At 33.0% G+C, this 17,456-nt stretch overlaps 1 protein-coding gene across 1 annotated transcript; it reads right to left on the bottom strand.

The window, feature by feature from the left end:
- Positions 1-7,162: 7,162 nt before the first annotated feature.
- Positions 7,163-12,278, bottom strand: LOC131639563 (beta-hexosaminidase 2-like). Its single transcript, XM_058910049.1, has 2 exons — positions 11,297-12,278; positions 7,163-8,441 (listed from the first exon to the last, which is right to left on the bottom strand). Exons 1-2 carry the CDS (start codon positions 12,087-12,089, stop codon positions 7,492-7,494), a joined length of 1,743 nt encoding a protein of 580 aa, XP_058766032.1. The 5' UTR covers positions 12,090-12,278; the 3' UTR covers positions 7,163-7,491.
- Between the last annotated feature and the right edge of the window lie 5,178 nt (positions 12,279-17,456).

Genomic DNA, 17,456 nt, shown 5'->3' with positions numbered 1-17,456 from the left:
ACACTTTTCTCTATCATTCACCACAATACCTCTTCTCACTATTTTCTCTCTAGTTGGAAGCCTTTTCAAAATAAATCTACATTCGAACAACTTAACGTTAGACAAAACCTGTAACTTCCACGGAAATGATAAAGCTTCGTGCACTCCATCTGGCACCGTAGCATCCTCGGACCTTGCATCAATAGCTTGAAAGCAAGAGTTAACTAAGAACTCTTCATTAACTTCCCGAGTGCAAACAAACCCATCCTCATCCTCATGTACCACTTCAGAATTTACCAATAAGCACTGAAATTTTGCCAAGATGTAATTGTCAACCACAGGGTGATTTACCACGATAACTTGAAAATTCCAGCACCACAAATCTTCCTCCCATACACCAGCTTATGCAACACTCATAAACGGATAAGATGTTGCAGCCTAACCTTCCGAAAATGCATCCTTCATATCTTGATTACAAAGCCATTTACAATGTCAAAAAGGAATTTTTTTCTGCCATCACGAAGCCTACAGTTGATTAAGTCTGAGAAAAAAAAGTTGTTAGTTTCGGAATTAAAATCCACCAGAATGATATCCCTCCACCAAATGGAATCCCCTTTCGAATGCACACTTTTGTCGCAAATGAACATTTTTTCGCTTCTGGATTCTTATACCTATGTCGCAACAGACCACTCCATAATGCATTTTTCTGTCAAAATCCTCCATTTCCACTTAATCAAGAGAGCCTTGTTCATTCCCTCGACATCCTTTATACCAAGGCCTCCCAATCCTTAGGTTTACACATAGAATTCCAACTCACCCAATAAATTGACCTTTTATTCTCATTGCTTCTCCATAAAAACTTACTATGAATCTCTTTAATCACCTACATTGGAGCTTTAAAGAACAACATTGTATAAATATGGATCGGATTCAAAACAAAATTTATCAAAACAATTCTCTCACCCAATGAAAGAAATATCCCTTTCCACTTAGATCATCTGTTCCTTATGTTTCTTACCAAATCCTTCCACATGAACGTTCTCCTTGGACTATCACCAACCATCACGCCCAAAAATTTAAAAATTGGTACCACATGTCAAGAAAGTAGATGTTGCATTCATACTCCAATCATAACATTAATACCAAAGATGTTATTCTTTAAAAAAAATAACTCTCAAACCTGACATCAGCTCGAAAACTCTCAAAATGGCCTTCATGCTCCATAAGTTGTCACTGTAACCATCTCCAAAAATTATAGTGTCGTCAACAAACTGAAGGATATCAATAGATTCCTTTTCACCAAAATGAAAACCTCAAAACTTCACTGCTCTATCCATTAACTTTATAAGGCCTTCCATGAAGACAACAAACAAGAAAGGAGATAGAGGTTCTCCTTGACGCGGAACTTTCTCCACCTTAAAATCCATCGTCGCACTACCATTCACAATCATCGACATAGAATTGTTAAAAACGCAAGCCTCCATCCACTTAATACAATTTGCTCCGAATTTCGTCTTGTTGAATAGAAATCTTTGATAGTTCCAACTAACATTGTCATAAGGTTTCTCGTAATCAACCATTAACACCATACAACTTCTATGCTCTATTTTGGTCAAGTCCTTAACCTCCATAATTTGCAACCAGAAACTTATCTATATCATTCAACTCTGACACCTTATTCTCCACCTTCAAATCAATCCACCCAAACACCCACAACTACAATTTTAACATATAATTAAATTAATTTAATAGCGCTTTTTAATTAAGTGCTATTAAAAATATTCCACCGAAACTTATAATAGGAGTTTAATAGCGTTTTAAGCGGACGCACTATTATCAAATCACTCTTTCAATATCACTTTTTGTGAAAGTTCTATCTTAAAGGTTTTTAGTAACATAAAATCAAATTAAAAGAACAATTTTCCGTTTTGTGGGGCCCTCATCGAACTCCCAAACCTAAGAAAATTCTACTTCACGAGCTCTCGTTAAACACGCCTTCTTCCCCTCATCTATCCCAAATATGTCTTCCATCTTCCAACACAGATTCTTTTTCCCCAAGACTCAGAACTCATCTTCTTTTCCCAATAAATTCACTTTAAAACACTAAAACTATCGTTGTCTCCATCAAACTCATACACTTTTTCACTTCCTTAAACTCAGCTTCAATTAAAAAATTGAAAATCTTAGACTTAAATCCAATTCATAATTCATAAATCCTCAAATTTGATTCAAACCCAAAAAATCGATTGAACCCAGAATTATGATATGGATCAATTTATTCCCAAAAATAAATTGAAACCCAAAAACCATATTCTTTCATCAACAATACTCCAGGTGTCCATATTTCATTGAAGTTTCTATATTGGCATTGGTGCTCAAAGGATCTTTGTATTTTTGACAGGTAACATCATATTTCTCATGGTGTTTATGTGAGCTACTGATTTTAGTGCCTAGTCAGTCTTGCTTTTGTAATATGTTATTTATAACGTTTGTCTATACATAGGACTTAACATTGATTTAGGGATTATAGTACCTTCTTATTCCACCATTTCAACCTACCTTTAAATCTTCTCAGCTTTTCAATAAGACATTAATCTCCTTTACCTTCAACCTTTATCAACTTCCATATCTCTTTAATGACTTAAAAAAAATAATCATGCTTGAACCAACAGTTATTAAATCTGAATGGTTTCGGACCCCAGTCATTACAACCAGATTTCAACCAAATGGGGAAGTGGTCAGATAACTTCGTCTAACTCTCCCCTTGACCTGATAACTTCCAAATAGAAATGAGATTTTCAGATAGAAGAAATATATCAATCTACTCATAGTTGTCCAATAACCATTATACCAAGTCACGCTACCACAATGCTAGAGAAATCGATAAGTTCCATTTCATCAATGAATCTACTGAAATCCTTCATATCTCTGCCTCTGGAATATGCTCCCACCCCATAATATTTTCTCCTTGTTAGTAACTGATTCGAAGTCTCCCCTTAAGCACAACTATACACAACTTGAATTTTGATTCACCTTCAGTAACTCTTGTAACACCCCGATTTTTTGCTATTCAATGATTTGGTGTTATTTTGATGTTTTATTGATTTATTGGATGAAATTTCTTTGATGTTATATGATGATTGTGATATCGGAGAGTATGCATCCTTAGAATAGAGGGTAGTGTCTTTGATTAGAAGTTGTAGAATTAACTAAATAAATATAATTAGTTGTAATTATTTATTTGATTTGATTTATTAAAAAATTAGATGATTTATTATGATTATAATAAGAATGATTATTTAGATTTAATAATAATAATAATAATAATAGATATTATTTGGTATTAATAATAATAAATCAAATAATATAAAGTGTGTAAAGATTTTGGGGGCAAATTAGTAACTGCGAGAGGATAAGTTGGGGGCAAGGTGGATAGATCATAGAAAGGGTCTATTTTTAAGAGAAAATTGTGAGGGTTAAGGGTTTTGTTGTTGATACGTAAAAGTTGGAGAGAACGTGAAAAAGAGGGCAAAGAGGCTAGGGTTGGAGGTTAAAGAAGAACACTAACGTTAAAGCTTCTAAGATTCTAAGATAAGGGGAGTTTTATCATTGTTATTATAATTGATTTAGGGTTTAGATAATTATAGGTTGTATTTGGGTTTTTTGTTGGATTGATGAACCTATAATGAAATTGTGATGAGCATATGATTTTTGAAATTGACTTGTAATTCCCTCGAGTTAATGACCTTGGTTGTACATGACGATATATTGATGTTGAGTACGATGAAGATTGATGAAATTGGTGAAAATCCTTATTTGAATATATGGATGGATGAATCCTCGAGGAATGTATGATGTTAGGATCTCTAAATAGGTGTTATAGGTTACTATAAATGGCATATAATCATAGGATTTCGAATTCTAAAACTGGGAATTTGTATGGAATCGAATTCGGAGGTATGGAAGTCCCCTAACTGTGAAAAATCGCACTGCAGCAGTTCTGTCTGCACGGTGGTCGCCGTGACAGTTTAGCAGCAAGACATAATTTTGAAATCATCATATCTTTTGAACCGTAACTCCTTTTTTAGCACCGTTCGAAGCATTGGAAATCTAATGCAATGAACTATACCTTGGTAGAATAAAATAATTCATAGGATGTAGTTTTCTAGTGCTTGCATTATGATTAGGTCATGAGACTATGCAGCGATAACATAGTAAGTGTGCTTTTTGCTATGAATTAATATAACCATGTCATGATATAGCTTGATGTGTGTTTTCCTTATGATGATATAATGTTATTATGATGATGATGTGTGTTTTCCTTATGACGGGGTGATGAGGCCATGTGATGTGGCGCTTTCTATTGTGAATTAATTTAACTATGTCATGTCGTTACTTGATTTATGTACTATAATGTTTGATGTTATTATGATTATATATGTATGTATGAAACATGTGATGAGGTATGATGAATATGAATGAATTGATGATGTTATGATGATGTGTGTAATATAAAGCATGTGATGAAGTATGACGAATTGATGATGTTATGATGATGTGTGTAATATGAAACATGTGATGATGTATGATGAATATGATGAATTATGATGCGTTTTGATTAGCCATGATCGTATTTTATGTGATGTTGTACATCATGCATTCATAGAATTTGTAGGACTTTTGTCCATTGAAGTTTACAGGATATTTATCAAGTGATGTTAGGACGTTTTGGTCCAGTGATGGCCTTAATCCCATAGTGTGGATTGAGTGCAACATGTGAGGTGCTCTGATTCCAAGCGGGAATCGATCCTATTGGTGGGGATCTTTGGAGAGTAACGATGACTAAGTCATCAGTGATGTTTTGGTACCACATGCATGAGTGTTATGAAGTAGAATTTCATTATTTGTGGCATTGCACAATACTTGGATTAAGTGATGTCTTTGAGTTATTCTTGGATGATGATGTTTGGTACATTTTAGGCGATGTACTTAATTGATTCTAGGATTTATGATGTTGTGCCGTGAAGAACTGATGATTGTTGTTATGTGATAGAATGTATTAAATGATGTTATATGATTGTTGTTTCCTTGATATGAGTGTTATATCTATTCCTTATGTCGTTTATAATGATCAAGATTTACTCATCTTTTCTGTTTAAACGTTGCCTCCGCGTGGGTAACGCGCGGGTAATCAGGAGTAGTCCGTTGAAGTTAGAGGATAGCTTCGTGGAGTCCTTTTTATCATTTTGTTTAGAATAAAGGGAGTCTTTCTCTGATACGTAATATCGGCTTTGAGATCGTGTGTTTCCTTGGAACTACTATGTTCATTTCGGTTTGTTTTAGCATGATGAAGTACTTTGAAAGTATTATGACGTTGGTTTATGAAACATGAACGGTGAAGTCATGAATGATGTTTTATAAAGATTTAATGATGTTTTTGAACTATAAATTCCGCTGCAAGTAAAGTAATAATATTAATGTTGTGTTTAAGAAGCAATTGAATTATAAACCTTTGAGAACCCGTGTTACGGAGTAGGACTTATTATTGTGAAGTTTATATGAAGGTGACACCGTCATGTGTGTGTGTGTTTTAAATTGATTTAATTCGTATTATATTACGAATATTCCTTGTAGGTTAAAAGGGTGTTACAACTCTTACCACATCAACCTCCTAGACACCGAATTACAAAAGGCATAAATGTTAATGAAGTTATAACTGATCCATTTCCAATCTGCGTTGACACCCACAAAACCTTCCCCTCTAAAGCTATGATTAAGAGATAATAATTTTTTCCACTACGGGATAATCATCCATCCCGAAGCTCCAAGAGAATCACAATGAGGCCACTCTACCTCCTTATTACCCTAGAACTCTGCCTCTAAACTAGAATTGAAGACTTTCAATTTAGATTCTTGAAGGAAACAAAAATTGACCTTATTCGATTGGATGATAAAACTGATTCTCTTCCTCTTGATCCTACTACCACCTCCTCTAATATTTAGGGATAGAATATTCCTAGAGACTTCTATTTTTCCAACTTCCTTGAAAACTTCTCTTATTTATCTCTGAGTTTCATCTTCTCAATGGCTTCCACCACCATATTCTCATTTTCTTTGCTAACAATACCCAACTTAGAAATAGTGTCCCACACAGTCCTCCTAATAGTTGATTCTGCACTCTTCCTAAGACGATTGTTACATTGAACAACATCTAAATCCGTCACAGAATTACAACATGGTGTTGAACCTCTAGAAAAATGCACCCCTTCCATACAATTGTCATAGGTAGCCAAAGAAGAAGAAATAGATTTAGAGGGTCTTTTTCGAATAAAGGCAAGCAAAGTATAAGGGTGTGAAGTTAACCTTGTCCCTCAAATCCCTAACTTCTCTAATTTTTTTCCTCTTGGGCTTAACAATCTTAGAGTTAAAACAGGCTTCATCAAACGATAGTGGGCCTTTGAAAGGCGGATCTGATTCAAAATGCCCAGAATTTTCAAAGTCCAACCACCCCACCCCACCCAAGTGGGTCCCCTCTTCAGTAATACAAATGGCTAGAGAGCATAAACCACATTTTCGCCAATAGATTGTGATTCATGCAAGAAAATAGGACAACCTAGTCCATCATTTCCTCAGTCAAAAACAATCAACGCCTTTATGTCAATAACCTCTTTAAAAGTCACATCAGTATCACCATAACGTTTATCGATAATAAAGTCTTCCTCGAAGTCCTCATTTGAGTCTTATTCCTCCATACAACCGCTACTATTTTTTAATTCTAATTCCTCCATACAACCGCTACTATTTTTTAATTCTGAGTCATCTAACTCCGAACCAAAAGAAGTATTGGTATCCTTCATCCTCATAACAACAACAGGACCGTGCGCCTCTTCCGTGATTTTGATTCTAAATGTGATTTGTTATAAATTTTCATTTTTAACAAGACATTAAAATTTTTATATGAAACTTTTATGATTTATTAAGTTTTTATACAAAAATATGTAATATTATTAAAATCATTTTAAGAAAATAAAACTGAAACTCGGACCCCAATTATTTTTATAATAAGCTATTAATACATGTTGAATCTATTCGGACAAAGTTTGAATTTATCCAAACATTTTAAGAAATTGTGCAAAGACTATCTTGATTGAACTTTAAATCATACACCAACTTCGAACACCAATTGAACTCAAGAAATATTCAAGCTCATGAAAACAATCAAAATATTCATTTTGGTTTTTTCAACTTTAATGTTGAAATACATGTAATACCGTTTGACAACTACAATCTCTCCCAACGATACAATAAGTTTCCTTTAGGATCACACAACAGTTAAACACTAATCAAAATAAGAATGCAACTTCCAATTAAACAAAACTACTATAAGTTTTCTGCATGTTTGGTAACACTATGGACCACCACTGCCGCATGTTTGAGGTCTTTTTCACTGATTTTGAAAAGCTGGTATGTGTAGCTTCTGTACCACCGTAATTTTCTTGTTTTTCAAACACACTAAATTGGATGTACTGTGTTGCACATACCAGGATTTCTAATACACCAAAGTGGCTGAATAGGCTCGGCTCCGATACCTCTGCTAACCATTCTGCTCCTCCATTCATTCAATCTATCTGTTGCCTCGGCATATCTCTTCATACCGTTTTCATCCCTATTACCTGACCACAACGACTCGGCCATAGCAGAAGTTCTAGGCCAAACTCGTGAATCCAGAACAGTTTCATCTGCTTGTTCTGACCACAATGCTACCTCCCCGCCCAAAACCAATTTTGCTTCTTCTTCGGTCAGTCCGTATGTTATATCATAATTGTATATAGTTTGCCATGTTTTAAAAGGTCCACACCAAGAACCACCATTGTTCGCATCACTTCCTGTCTGGTTGTTGTAAGCACTGTTATTTCCAGTGAAGTCCCCATGTCCACAGTCAAGATAATAGAAATCGGATGATGACACAATGGCACGGTATCCAGAAGATACTATCCTTTTAGTATTGTCATGTCCATTGTTCCATGTCTGCAAAATGACATGTTCTTTAGGGAGAATCGTCGATGAAACATGGACTGTATCGTCTAGAAGAACATCTTCCCAATAGACAACAGTGCGGTTGAGGGATACAATGTACGGGAGCGTGTTGTTGATAAACGTCTCGAGGACTTGGTTGAGATTTCCACCATTTGATAGAAATTTCTGAATTGTTGGATCGGTTTTCCAGCAACCCGGTATGACTTCATCAGCACCAGAATGGTAAAACTGTTCCGGGAACATTGTGGTTACGTCACGTATGACGTTCTTTAGAACTTGGTAGGTTTTGGGGTTTAAGGGATTTAAATGACCTGTTCCTGGTTCGGCAGCAAGACGATTCGGCCAATCACTTTCAGCTGGCCACCAGAACATGTTAGCACATGTTACAATGTCAGGGTAGGCTAAGGCCCAAGATCCTGTATGCCCTGCCAATATCAAGTTCTAATCTGTCAATAATCATTGTAATTTTGAAAACAACGGTTTTGCATAGCAAAATTAAGTAAAAGACAAAGAGAAGTACATGTTTTTCAATTAGAATATGGTAACAGAAAGTGCAAAAACAACATTATAAAGTTACACAAAAAACAAAAAGCCTCATTTATTTGTTAATTTATTTGGTTTTATGATTACAATGTTTAGTTTTCTGTTTCTTTGTGCTGAAGTTCTTCTAACTTTATAGAATTTAAAATTCTCATGGAAAGTCAGAGTCCTTGATACTTTATGCTTTGGCAATATACACTTTGTTTAATAACTAACATCATAACTCCTGTTACTATTACTTTATAATGATGTTTCATTATTGAAATATAAACCAAAACATGTTAGAAAGGAGAGACGCAAATCTCTTTCAGTCGACCTCAAACCCACGTCATTGCAGCTACCAAGTATTGTCTGTTTTGGGTTAAGAACAGATTAATCCTTTAGAAAAGGTGTCTCGTGCGTGGAGTTTAGGAGTATGAGTGTTATAAATAAACTACCTTTAGCTTCGATCAATCAATGTAAAACTATTTTGGCCAGCATGGAACAGTTGTCTCCCAGTCAAGACTAAGGAGCACGGTGCAAACTTCGAGTTCCTACAAACAGTGCCAATGTTTTGGGACCTCAAGTTCGGCACATTGCAGCTACTAGGTAGCGCGTACTTGTGATCGATTCGGACAAAATCTAAAGTGAAATTTAATATGTGATGGAGACAAGAGTATAATGTTCTTGAATCTGATGGAATTTAAACAGGAATTAATTAAATGTTAATCAGTATTATACTAGTTATTAACATAAGTCTAATTCAATTCCGTAACCTGACAAACACGCAGACAAAAGAAACAGGCATAATAACAGGTATAGTAATCAAATAGACGGCAATGGATGAATTAATTAATTCAGTAGTGCTCTTTAAGATTGTGCCACAAAGTAGAAGACAAATACAAACAACAAAATCCATAATAATAAAAAGAGATAAAAATAGTTTTTCTTTTAATGGCAAATTGTTAAAAGTTAGTATTATATTTATACTTGTCTTAACTTTGGACCGAACTTTTAGCCTTTAACTTAACCGTTAAGTTAGTTCAGTTTGATTTAGATTAAAATTAGACAGTTGAGATTCAAATTTAGTATTTTAAATTAATGACAATAAAATATAGAGTTTAATTGAATACACTAACATTAAAATAGTTTTATTTTATCAATGAGAATATATCATTAACCTATACAAGTAGTTTAGAGAATTTCAGTGTAAGTCTAACTTGGCAGGATACACAATAGTCATTGGTTGATATTGTAAAATTAATTTATATTGTTAATGTATATTATTTTTTTTTTGAGAAAAAAAATATGCATTGACAGTATAAAATATTTTAATAGGAGTGGAAATAGGCTGGGCCGAGATGGGCTTTGTCAAGCCTATGTCTGGCCTATCAAAAAAAATGAAACCTAAATCTAGCATTGGGTCTGTCGTAGTTTTATTTTTTAGGCCTGAGTCTGGCCTTTTCAAAGGCCTAGTTATCCTGTAAGCCAATATAAAAGCCTATTTGTTTTAGACATATGTATATAAGCAATTAAAATAATGTTTAAATAGACTAATTAACTAAAAGACTAAAAATTTATTTGCATTGACTTATTTTAACTTACCTCTTAATATAAGTTCTAGGAGACTATTTGTTTAAGAGAACTTATGAAAACAATGTTCATCAGATGTTTTCATCTTATTTTCACAAGTTCTTCAAGATAATCAAATTTTATTTATATATTGTAATTCAAAGTACAAAACATATAATAATGATAATAAAAAATATTCATATTTATTTAAATATGTCGGCTTGAAACGCTTAAAAGGCTTCTTTTAGGGTCCGAAGCCTATTCTTTTTAACTAAATAGGCTTACAAAAAAGCCTAGGGGTGTGCTTGTTTCAAGGATTGAAAATATATTCCTGGGAATATGACATTGGAAATGAAACAATTCCATGTTTGTTTCAAGTTTATAAAAATTGTTCCCGAATATTTTTTATTATTCCTAGGAATGTTGTTACACATAAATTTTCTCAAGTTTATTCTCATGCTTTAAAGGTCGGAATCCAACATTCCCATGGGAATAATGATAAACTAATCATAACTTCCCACTAGTACTCATATTTATTTTAATTTTAATTTTTTATATTTTTTAAATTAAAAAAAATTTGTAATGATTTCTAGGAAATACAATTTTTGGCCAAACACTTTCACAGGAATATTATATTCCTGGGAATAATAATCTTCGGAATAGAATTTCAAGGAAAGATATTTCTTAACTTAAAACAAACACACCCTAGGTCTTTTCTAATTAAAAATAATGTGTGGCTTGGCTGAATCTATATAGGCTAGCCTGTAGGCCCCTATTATCGATCTGACCTATTTCCACCCCTAACTATCAACCAATCAAAGACGAATATACCAAATCACACATGATGTAAACTAGAGTACAGTCTCTTTAATCTCATTTTTTTATAAAATATATGTTTAATTTAAATCAAATATATATCACAGTGTTAAATCTCTTTAAAAAAATGTTTGCCAACTATTATAATTTTATACCAATTCAAATTTAATCTCTACAAATGCGGCAGAGGATAGGATATGCTATGAGTGGTGCAATCCTAATGTAAGTGAATTTAATTTTGATATTTTTTATTCCTTTTAACTTTTGCAATGTTAAACACATGAGACACGTGTTATACCAAATAAAAAACCAAACCTTTCGTCACTCACAAATCCCAATTTAGTAAAGTAAATCAAAGAGAAATAGAACTAACCCGGCGAATCAATCTCCGGCAAAACACGAACACCGCGATCAAGACCAAACTCAACAACCCTCTTCACATCCTCCACCGTATAAACCATATTGACATCATAAGCCCCTTTCTCCGCCAGCATCGGCTCCGACGGAACCACCAACGGAAACGAATGCGAATCCGTTATATGCCAATGAAACACATTCAGTTTATTCATACTCATCGCTTCAATCGTCCTCAACAAATCCTTCACTGGATAGTAGTTTCTCGAAGTGTCCAGCGTTAGACCTCGATGAGCAAACAGCGGCGCGTCGGTGACATGCACTTCAACAGGCACGCGCGTTGGGTTCCCGTATGTGAGTTGTGAGAAGGTTTCCATCCCACGCATTGCTCCCCATGGTGTTGAGGCGGTGAGGGTTGCGTTGGGAGTGGAGATTGTTAGCGTGTAGGATTCGTCTGTGCCGTGGGTGAGTTCGGCGGTTGGGTTTGTTATGGTTACGGTTAGGGATTGTAGAGGAGGGAGGTTGTTGTTGTTGTTGTTTGTTGTTGGGTGAGTTAAGGGACGGTGGTGTTCTGTTTTGACGAGGTTTGTGTAGCGGGATATGGCGGCGGAGAGATGGTTGTTTTGGTGTGTGGTGGTGGTGGTGGTGATGGTGAATGTTGGTGAGAGGAGTGTGGTTTGGTATGGTGGGGTCCATGTTAGGTTGGTTGGTTTGGGCCATACATTGATTGTGGTTGCTATTGATTCTGCTATTAATGTTGTTGAAAATGGACCAAGAAGCAGGAACAGTGATAAGAAGAAGGAATGTAACATGATGATGTGTTTGTTGTGTTGTTTTGGTGGCAATGTGTGAGAGGTATATATGGAGAATGATGATGAGGATGTGTGTGATATTGAGAATATATGGATTTTTGAATTAAGAGTCAACAAGAGTAGTTTTAATTTTGTGTCTTGGTAGTGCAATGCTGCTTCTTTGTTTTTGAGCACTTGTTTCTTCTTTTCTTTGCTTGTTGGCACTTGGCAGGACTTAGTGATTTTGGCCTTTCATTTTTTATTTGTGCCTGCTTTTTAATTTATTTTAAAAGGAGTAAATTTATGAAAATGAATTTGTTAAAGATAAAAAAAAAAACACATACTATCTTTCTCTTTATTATGAAAATAAAGATAAAAACTATTAAAGTCAATAAACTTAATAATAATAATAATTTTTTAATGTTTTGTTAAATTTAATTTTATTGAAAATTGTGAAATAATAAATGAATTTATGATTATTAAAGAAAAATATTTGAAAGAATGACAAAAAAAGTCTTTTAAATTAAAAAAAAAAAAAAGTGAAGATTCATTTTAGTCTCTCACAAAAATTACACAAAACAAATTAGTCCCTAAAAAAAAGACCCCATTTAATTTCTTACAAAATTTAACCGGACCATATTAGTCATTCTGTTAATATTTTTTTCAAATCGGTTTTTTTCATACTTTTAAACCATGACTAGACTCTCATGTTGGCTTTAATTTTTTATTTTTTATTTTTTAATATTAAATTAATTTTTAATTATAATTTCATTTTTAAACGATTCTGATTTAATAATATCAAAAAAGTCAAAATTGTTTCTTATAAGAAATCGAACCCAAATTTTTTAAACAATATCTTAATTTTTTACCACTAGGCCAAGATGAATACATGACAAATAATTCTCAAGATTTTTAATAATATTAAATAATTCTGAATTTAAAACAAAAATTACAAAATTTGTACAGATGGGATCTCGATCCTAAATCCGATAAATGATAATCACTGTACAACTAGACAAATTAATTTTTATTGTTAATATTCTTAACTATATATACTTAACTTAATAATTTAGAACAAATATTTACTTATTTCAAATAACACACAAATAAATTTTTACTAATTTCAAATAACCAATTTAAAAATAAAATTTATAAATGTAAATCCTCAATATATTTAATCTATTAAAAATAAGTTAAATTATATGTAATTGAAATAAAATAACACACAAATAAATATTTACTTATTTCAAACTAATTCAAATTAAATAATAATCAATTAATTTAATAGTAATTCAACTAATTGTTAAAATATTTAATCAATTTAAATTAAATAATTAATTATTTTTTAAAATTATTTATTAATTCAGAGTGATCACTTAGTTTAATAGTAATTCAATTAAATATTTATTTATTTATTTTTATTTGATTAATTGTATTTAGGATTTTTTATTTTATTAATTTTATTTATAAATTCTTGTATTATTTAAAATTAGTAAATATTTATTTGTTTGTTATTTGAAATAAATAAATGTTTGTTCTAAATTATTAACTTAAGTATTCATTATTAAGAATATTAACAATAGAAATTAATTTGTCTAGTTGTAAAGTGACTATCATTTAACTTGAACAAGTTTGGATTTTAGACCTCATTGGTACAATTTTTAACATTTTTGTTTAAGATTCATAATTATTTAATATTACTAAAAAATCAAAGGAATTATTCATCATGAATGTACATGGACTAGTGGTAAAGATTTAAAATATTGGCCAAAGGTCTTGGGTTCAATTCCATATAAAAAATAATTTCGACTTTTTTGATATAATTAATTCAGAATTGTTTAAAAATGAAATTATAATTAAGAATCAATTTAGTATTTAAAAAATGAAAACTAAAAAATAAAAAATCAAAGCGGCAGTCCAGTCACGGTTTAAAAGTATGAAAAAAACCGGTTTAAAAAAATTATTAACAGAAGGACTGATATGGCTCGATTAAATTTTATAAGGGATTAAATCAGACTCTTTTTTTGTGAGAGACTAATTTAGGTTGTGTAATTTTTGTGAGAGGCCAAAATTGATTTTCACTCATAAAAAAATTAACACAACAATAAATGATTTTAGTTAAAATATAATTTAAAAGATAGTCTATCGACAATATAAAATAATTTTACACTGTTATTTAATAAAAATTTATTATTTAAATATGTTAAAAATAACAGTATAATTTAACACCTAATATGATTGTGATTGATTTATAACTTAAAATAATTTTAGACCATCAGTATTAAAAGGATTTTACACTACACAGTAGGAATTAATCTCAAATGAATTAATAGCTTACGGTTTACATATGCCAATTATTCTCATTATGGAACCCACCATGTTTGTATTGATCCATCATTTCTAATTAGATTTCTACAATTAGTCAAAAGAGTTGACGAAAATGACCTTAGAGAAAAGTGAATACGTACCATTAGTTGGTCTAGTGATGATTGGCGTTGGACATGTTAGGGAGAACCACGGTTCAATCCTCCGCAACTGCGATCGAGAGGGGGCTGGAACCACTTGATGCCAGAACTAATCCCAAATCGAACTAAATCGATTTTGATAAAAAAAAGTGAATATATACACTGCAACCATGAATGTATCATACCATCTATAAATTTCTTTTTCTTCTTTTATATCTCATTCCGTTGGATATGCTTTAGGCAATATATAGCGGAAGCTTTGTGATGCATAGCCAAAGAGATACATATTCATTTTTCTTTCTTTATATCTTCAGAACTTCTGACTTTGCTTAGCACAGTTCTGAAGATATTCTGCGTGAATGTTCTAAGTTAAATGAATGATGCAGAAGATAAAAAACACATTCATTTTTATCCTGGTTCGCCTTCTCAATAAGGCTACCTCCAGTCCACCCTCCTCAGTGATTTGCCTCTCTCAACAGAGGACTTAATCCACTATAACCAAACTGATTACAACTGCATGATCAACCGTCGTGACTAACAACCTGCACAGCCAACTACTGTGACTAACCCTGCACAAGCTACCCGCGAGTGACTAACCCCTAGATGACTGAATCGTTCAGTGATCTCAGCGAGATATAACGTTCATCAATCTAGTAACCCTGCACAAGCCAACTGCTCGTGACAAACTGTAATGAACTCTTCAGTGATCTGTTCCACAGATATAACATTCATTAACTCCTGCACAGTCAGCAACTGTGACTAATGTAACACCCCGAATTTAATTAATTATTTAATTAAATTGATCGAGGATTTATTCATTGGAATTAGTTGAAGTCGAGGTTTATCGGTATTATTCTACAAACGTAATGGATTAATATGTTGATTTGAGCAGTTAAGTTATGGTCAGATTAATTAGTCGGATTAGTCAGAGAAGTACAATTGTGAGTTAGTATTGTTAAAGTTATGGATCGATGGTAAATGTGGAATATTATTGGAAATAATATTCGGTTATGTTGTGTGGTTAATTATTTATGTGTGTCAATTGGATTAATTGAGTCATTAAAGAGAGATTATGAATTGGGCCTAAGTGAAACAAATATGACATAAGAGATTGGATTGTGGGCTAAGCCCAATTAAGAAAAGAATGATAGTAAGAGTTAGGGTTTTAGAGGTTTGGCCTCATAACTCATTTTGTGGAGAAAGAAGTGAAAGAAGAGAAAGAAGAGAAAGAAGGGAAGGAAGAGGGAAAGCTATGGCATGAAGAGGAAGAGCTCCATTGAAGGAAGTGAAGCTTTTGCTAAGGTAAGGGTGGGGTTCTTACTCTCTAAGGGTTGGCATGATGATGTTTATGGTGGGTTAGATTGTATGTTATTCTCCATGGATGTGTGAGTTCTAAATGTTAGGTTTTGAGTGAAGTCATTTGGGTAATGTTATATGTATTGATGTAAATGATATGTTATAATGCTTCTTACCATGATTCTATGTGTGGATTTTGAATTGTAGTATGTTTGGTGGAAAGAATGGGAAAACCTAACTTTTGGGATTTTGGGTGAAATTCATAGATTTGCATGATTAATGAGGTTTTGATGATTATAGAGGTCCTTATGTGTTGTATATATGATATGTATGGGAATTTCGTGTGCAATTTTGAGCTAGAACATGAATTTGGGTGTTGGGATGAGAAGGGGGATATGCTGAACGCGTACAGGGAAATGTTCCTGCACTGCGATCGCGGCGCGAACAATAGTTCGCAGCGCGAACTGAGTAGTTGGTAGGCTACTGCCTTGTAGTTCGCGGCGCGTCTGTAGGGTGGCGGCGCGACTGTAGGCAGATTTGAGAAAAATTCGAATGTGTGTAACTTTTGATCCGTAACTCCGTTTTATGCGCCGTTCGAAACGTTGGAAGGCTAACACAACGAACTATACCATGATGTAATGAAATGATTCATATGATATAGTATCCTATTGTGTTTATTAGGATTAAGTGATGAACTATGTTGTGTTAACATGCGAAGTGTGCTCTTTGTTATGAATTGACATAACCATGTTGTGGTATAACTTGATGTATGTTTTTCTTATGACGATACAATGTTATTGAAATGATAATATGTGCCTTCCTTATGATGAGATAATGAGGTATGTGATGATATGCATAATTGATAAAGATGTTGTATGCTATATGTGATTAATTGTTCGTATTTGATATGTATGAGTCGACGACGATGCCATGTGATGAATTAAGAATATATATGTCTTTATTAGGAAGTTGAATATAACGTGTTACGATAATTACTTGAATTGAGGAATATGACGAATTTGTTGATGTTGTTGGTGATATGATGAATTGTTGATGTTTGGCGTTAACATGATAAATTGTTGTTGTTGTAACATGATGAATTGTTGTTGTTGTTGTTGTAACATGTTGATGTTTGTTGTTGTTGTGCAATATAATGAATTGTTGTTGTTGTAACATGATGAATTGTTGTTGTTGTTATTGTTGTAACATGTTGATGTTTGTTGTTGTTGTGCAATATGTTGAATTGTTATTGTTACTATAACATGATGAATTTATCGTTGTTGTTGTGCAATATGTTGAATTGTTATTGTTGCTATAACATGATGAATTTGTCGTTGTTGTTGTAGACCCTATGGTCACTATTGATAAGTTGTATTATGTTGATAAGAATGAAGTTGAATAGATGTTGTATGTCGATATGATGTGATGATGTGATTGAGATGTGGTAAATTACTATGATACGGTTATTGCCATAGAACCTTGGCGTTGAATTGATGTTGTTTAGTTGATGTGGTTATGTTGTTTAAGTTTATTATGTCGTTCAAGTTGATTATGTCGTTCAAGTTGATTATGTCGTTTAAGTTGATTAAGTGGTTTAAGTTGTGTTTGTGGATGTGCATCATTTGAG

Source organism: Vicia villosa, unplaced genomic scaffold (genome assembly GCF_029867415.1).
Source record: "Vicia villosa cultivar HV-30 ecotype Madison, WI unplaced genomic scaffold, Vvil1.0 ctg.002689F_1_1, whole genome shotgun sequence".
NCBI classification, from domain to species: Eukaryota; Viridiplantae; Streptophyta; class Magnoliopsida; order Fabales; family Fabaceae; genus Vicia; species Vicia villosa.
The sequence above is the reverse complement of the archived record's forward strand: the minus strand, read 5'-3'. Positions and strand labels throughout refer to the sequence as shown.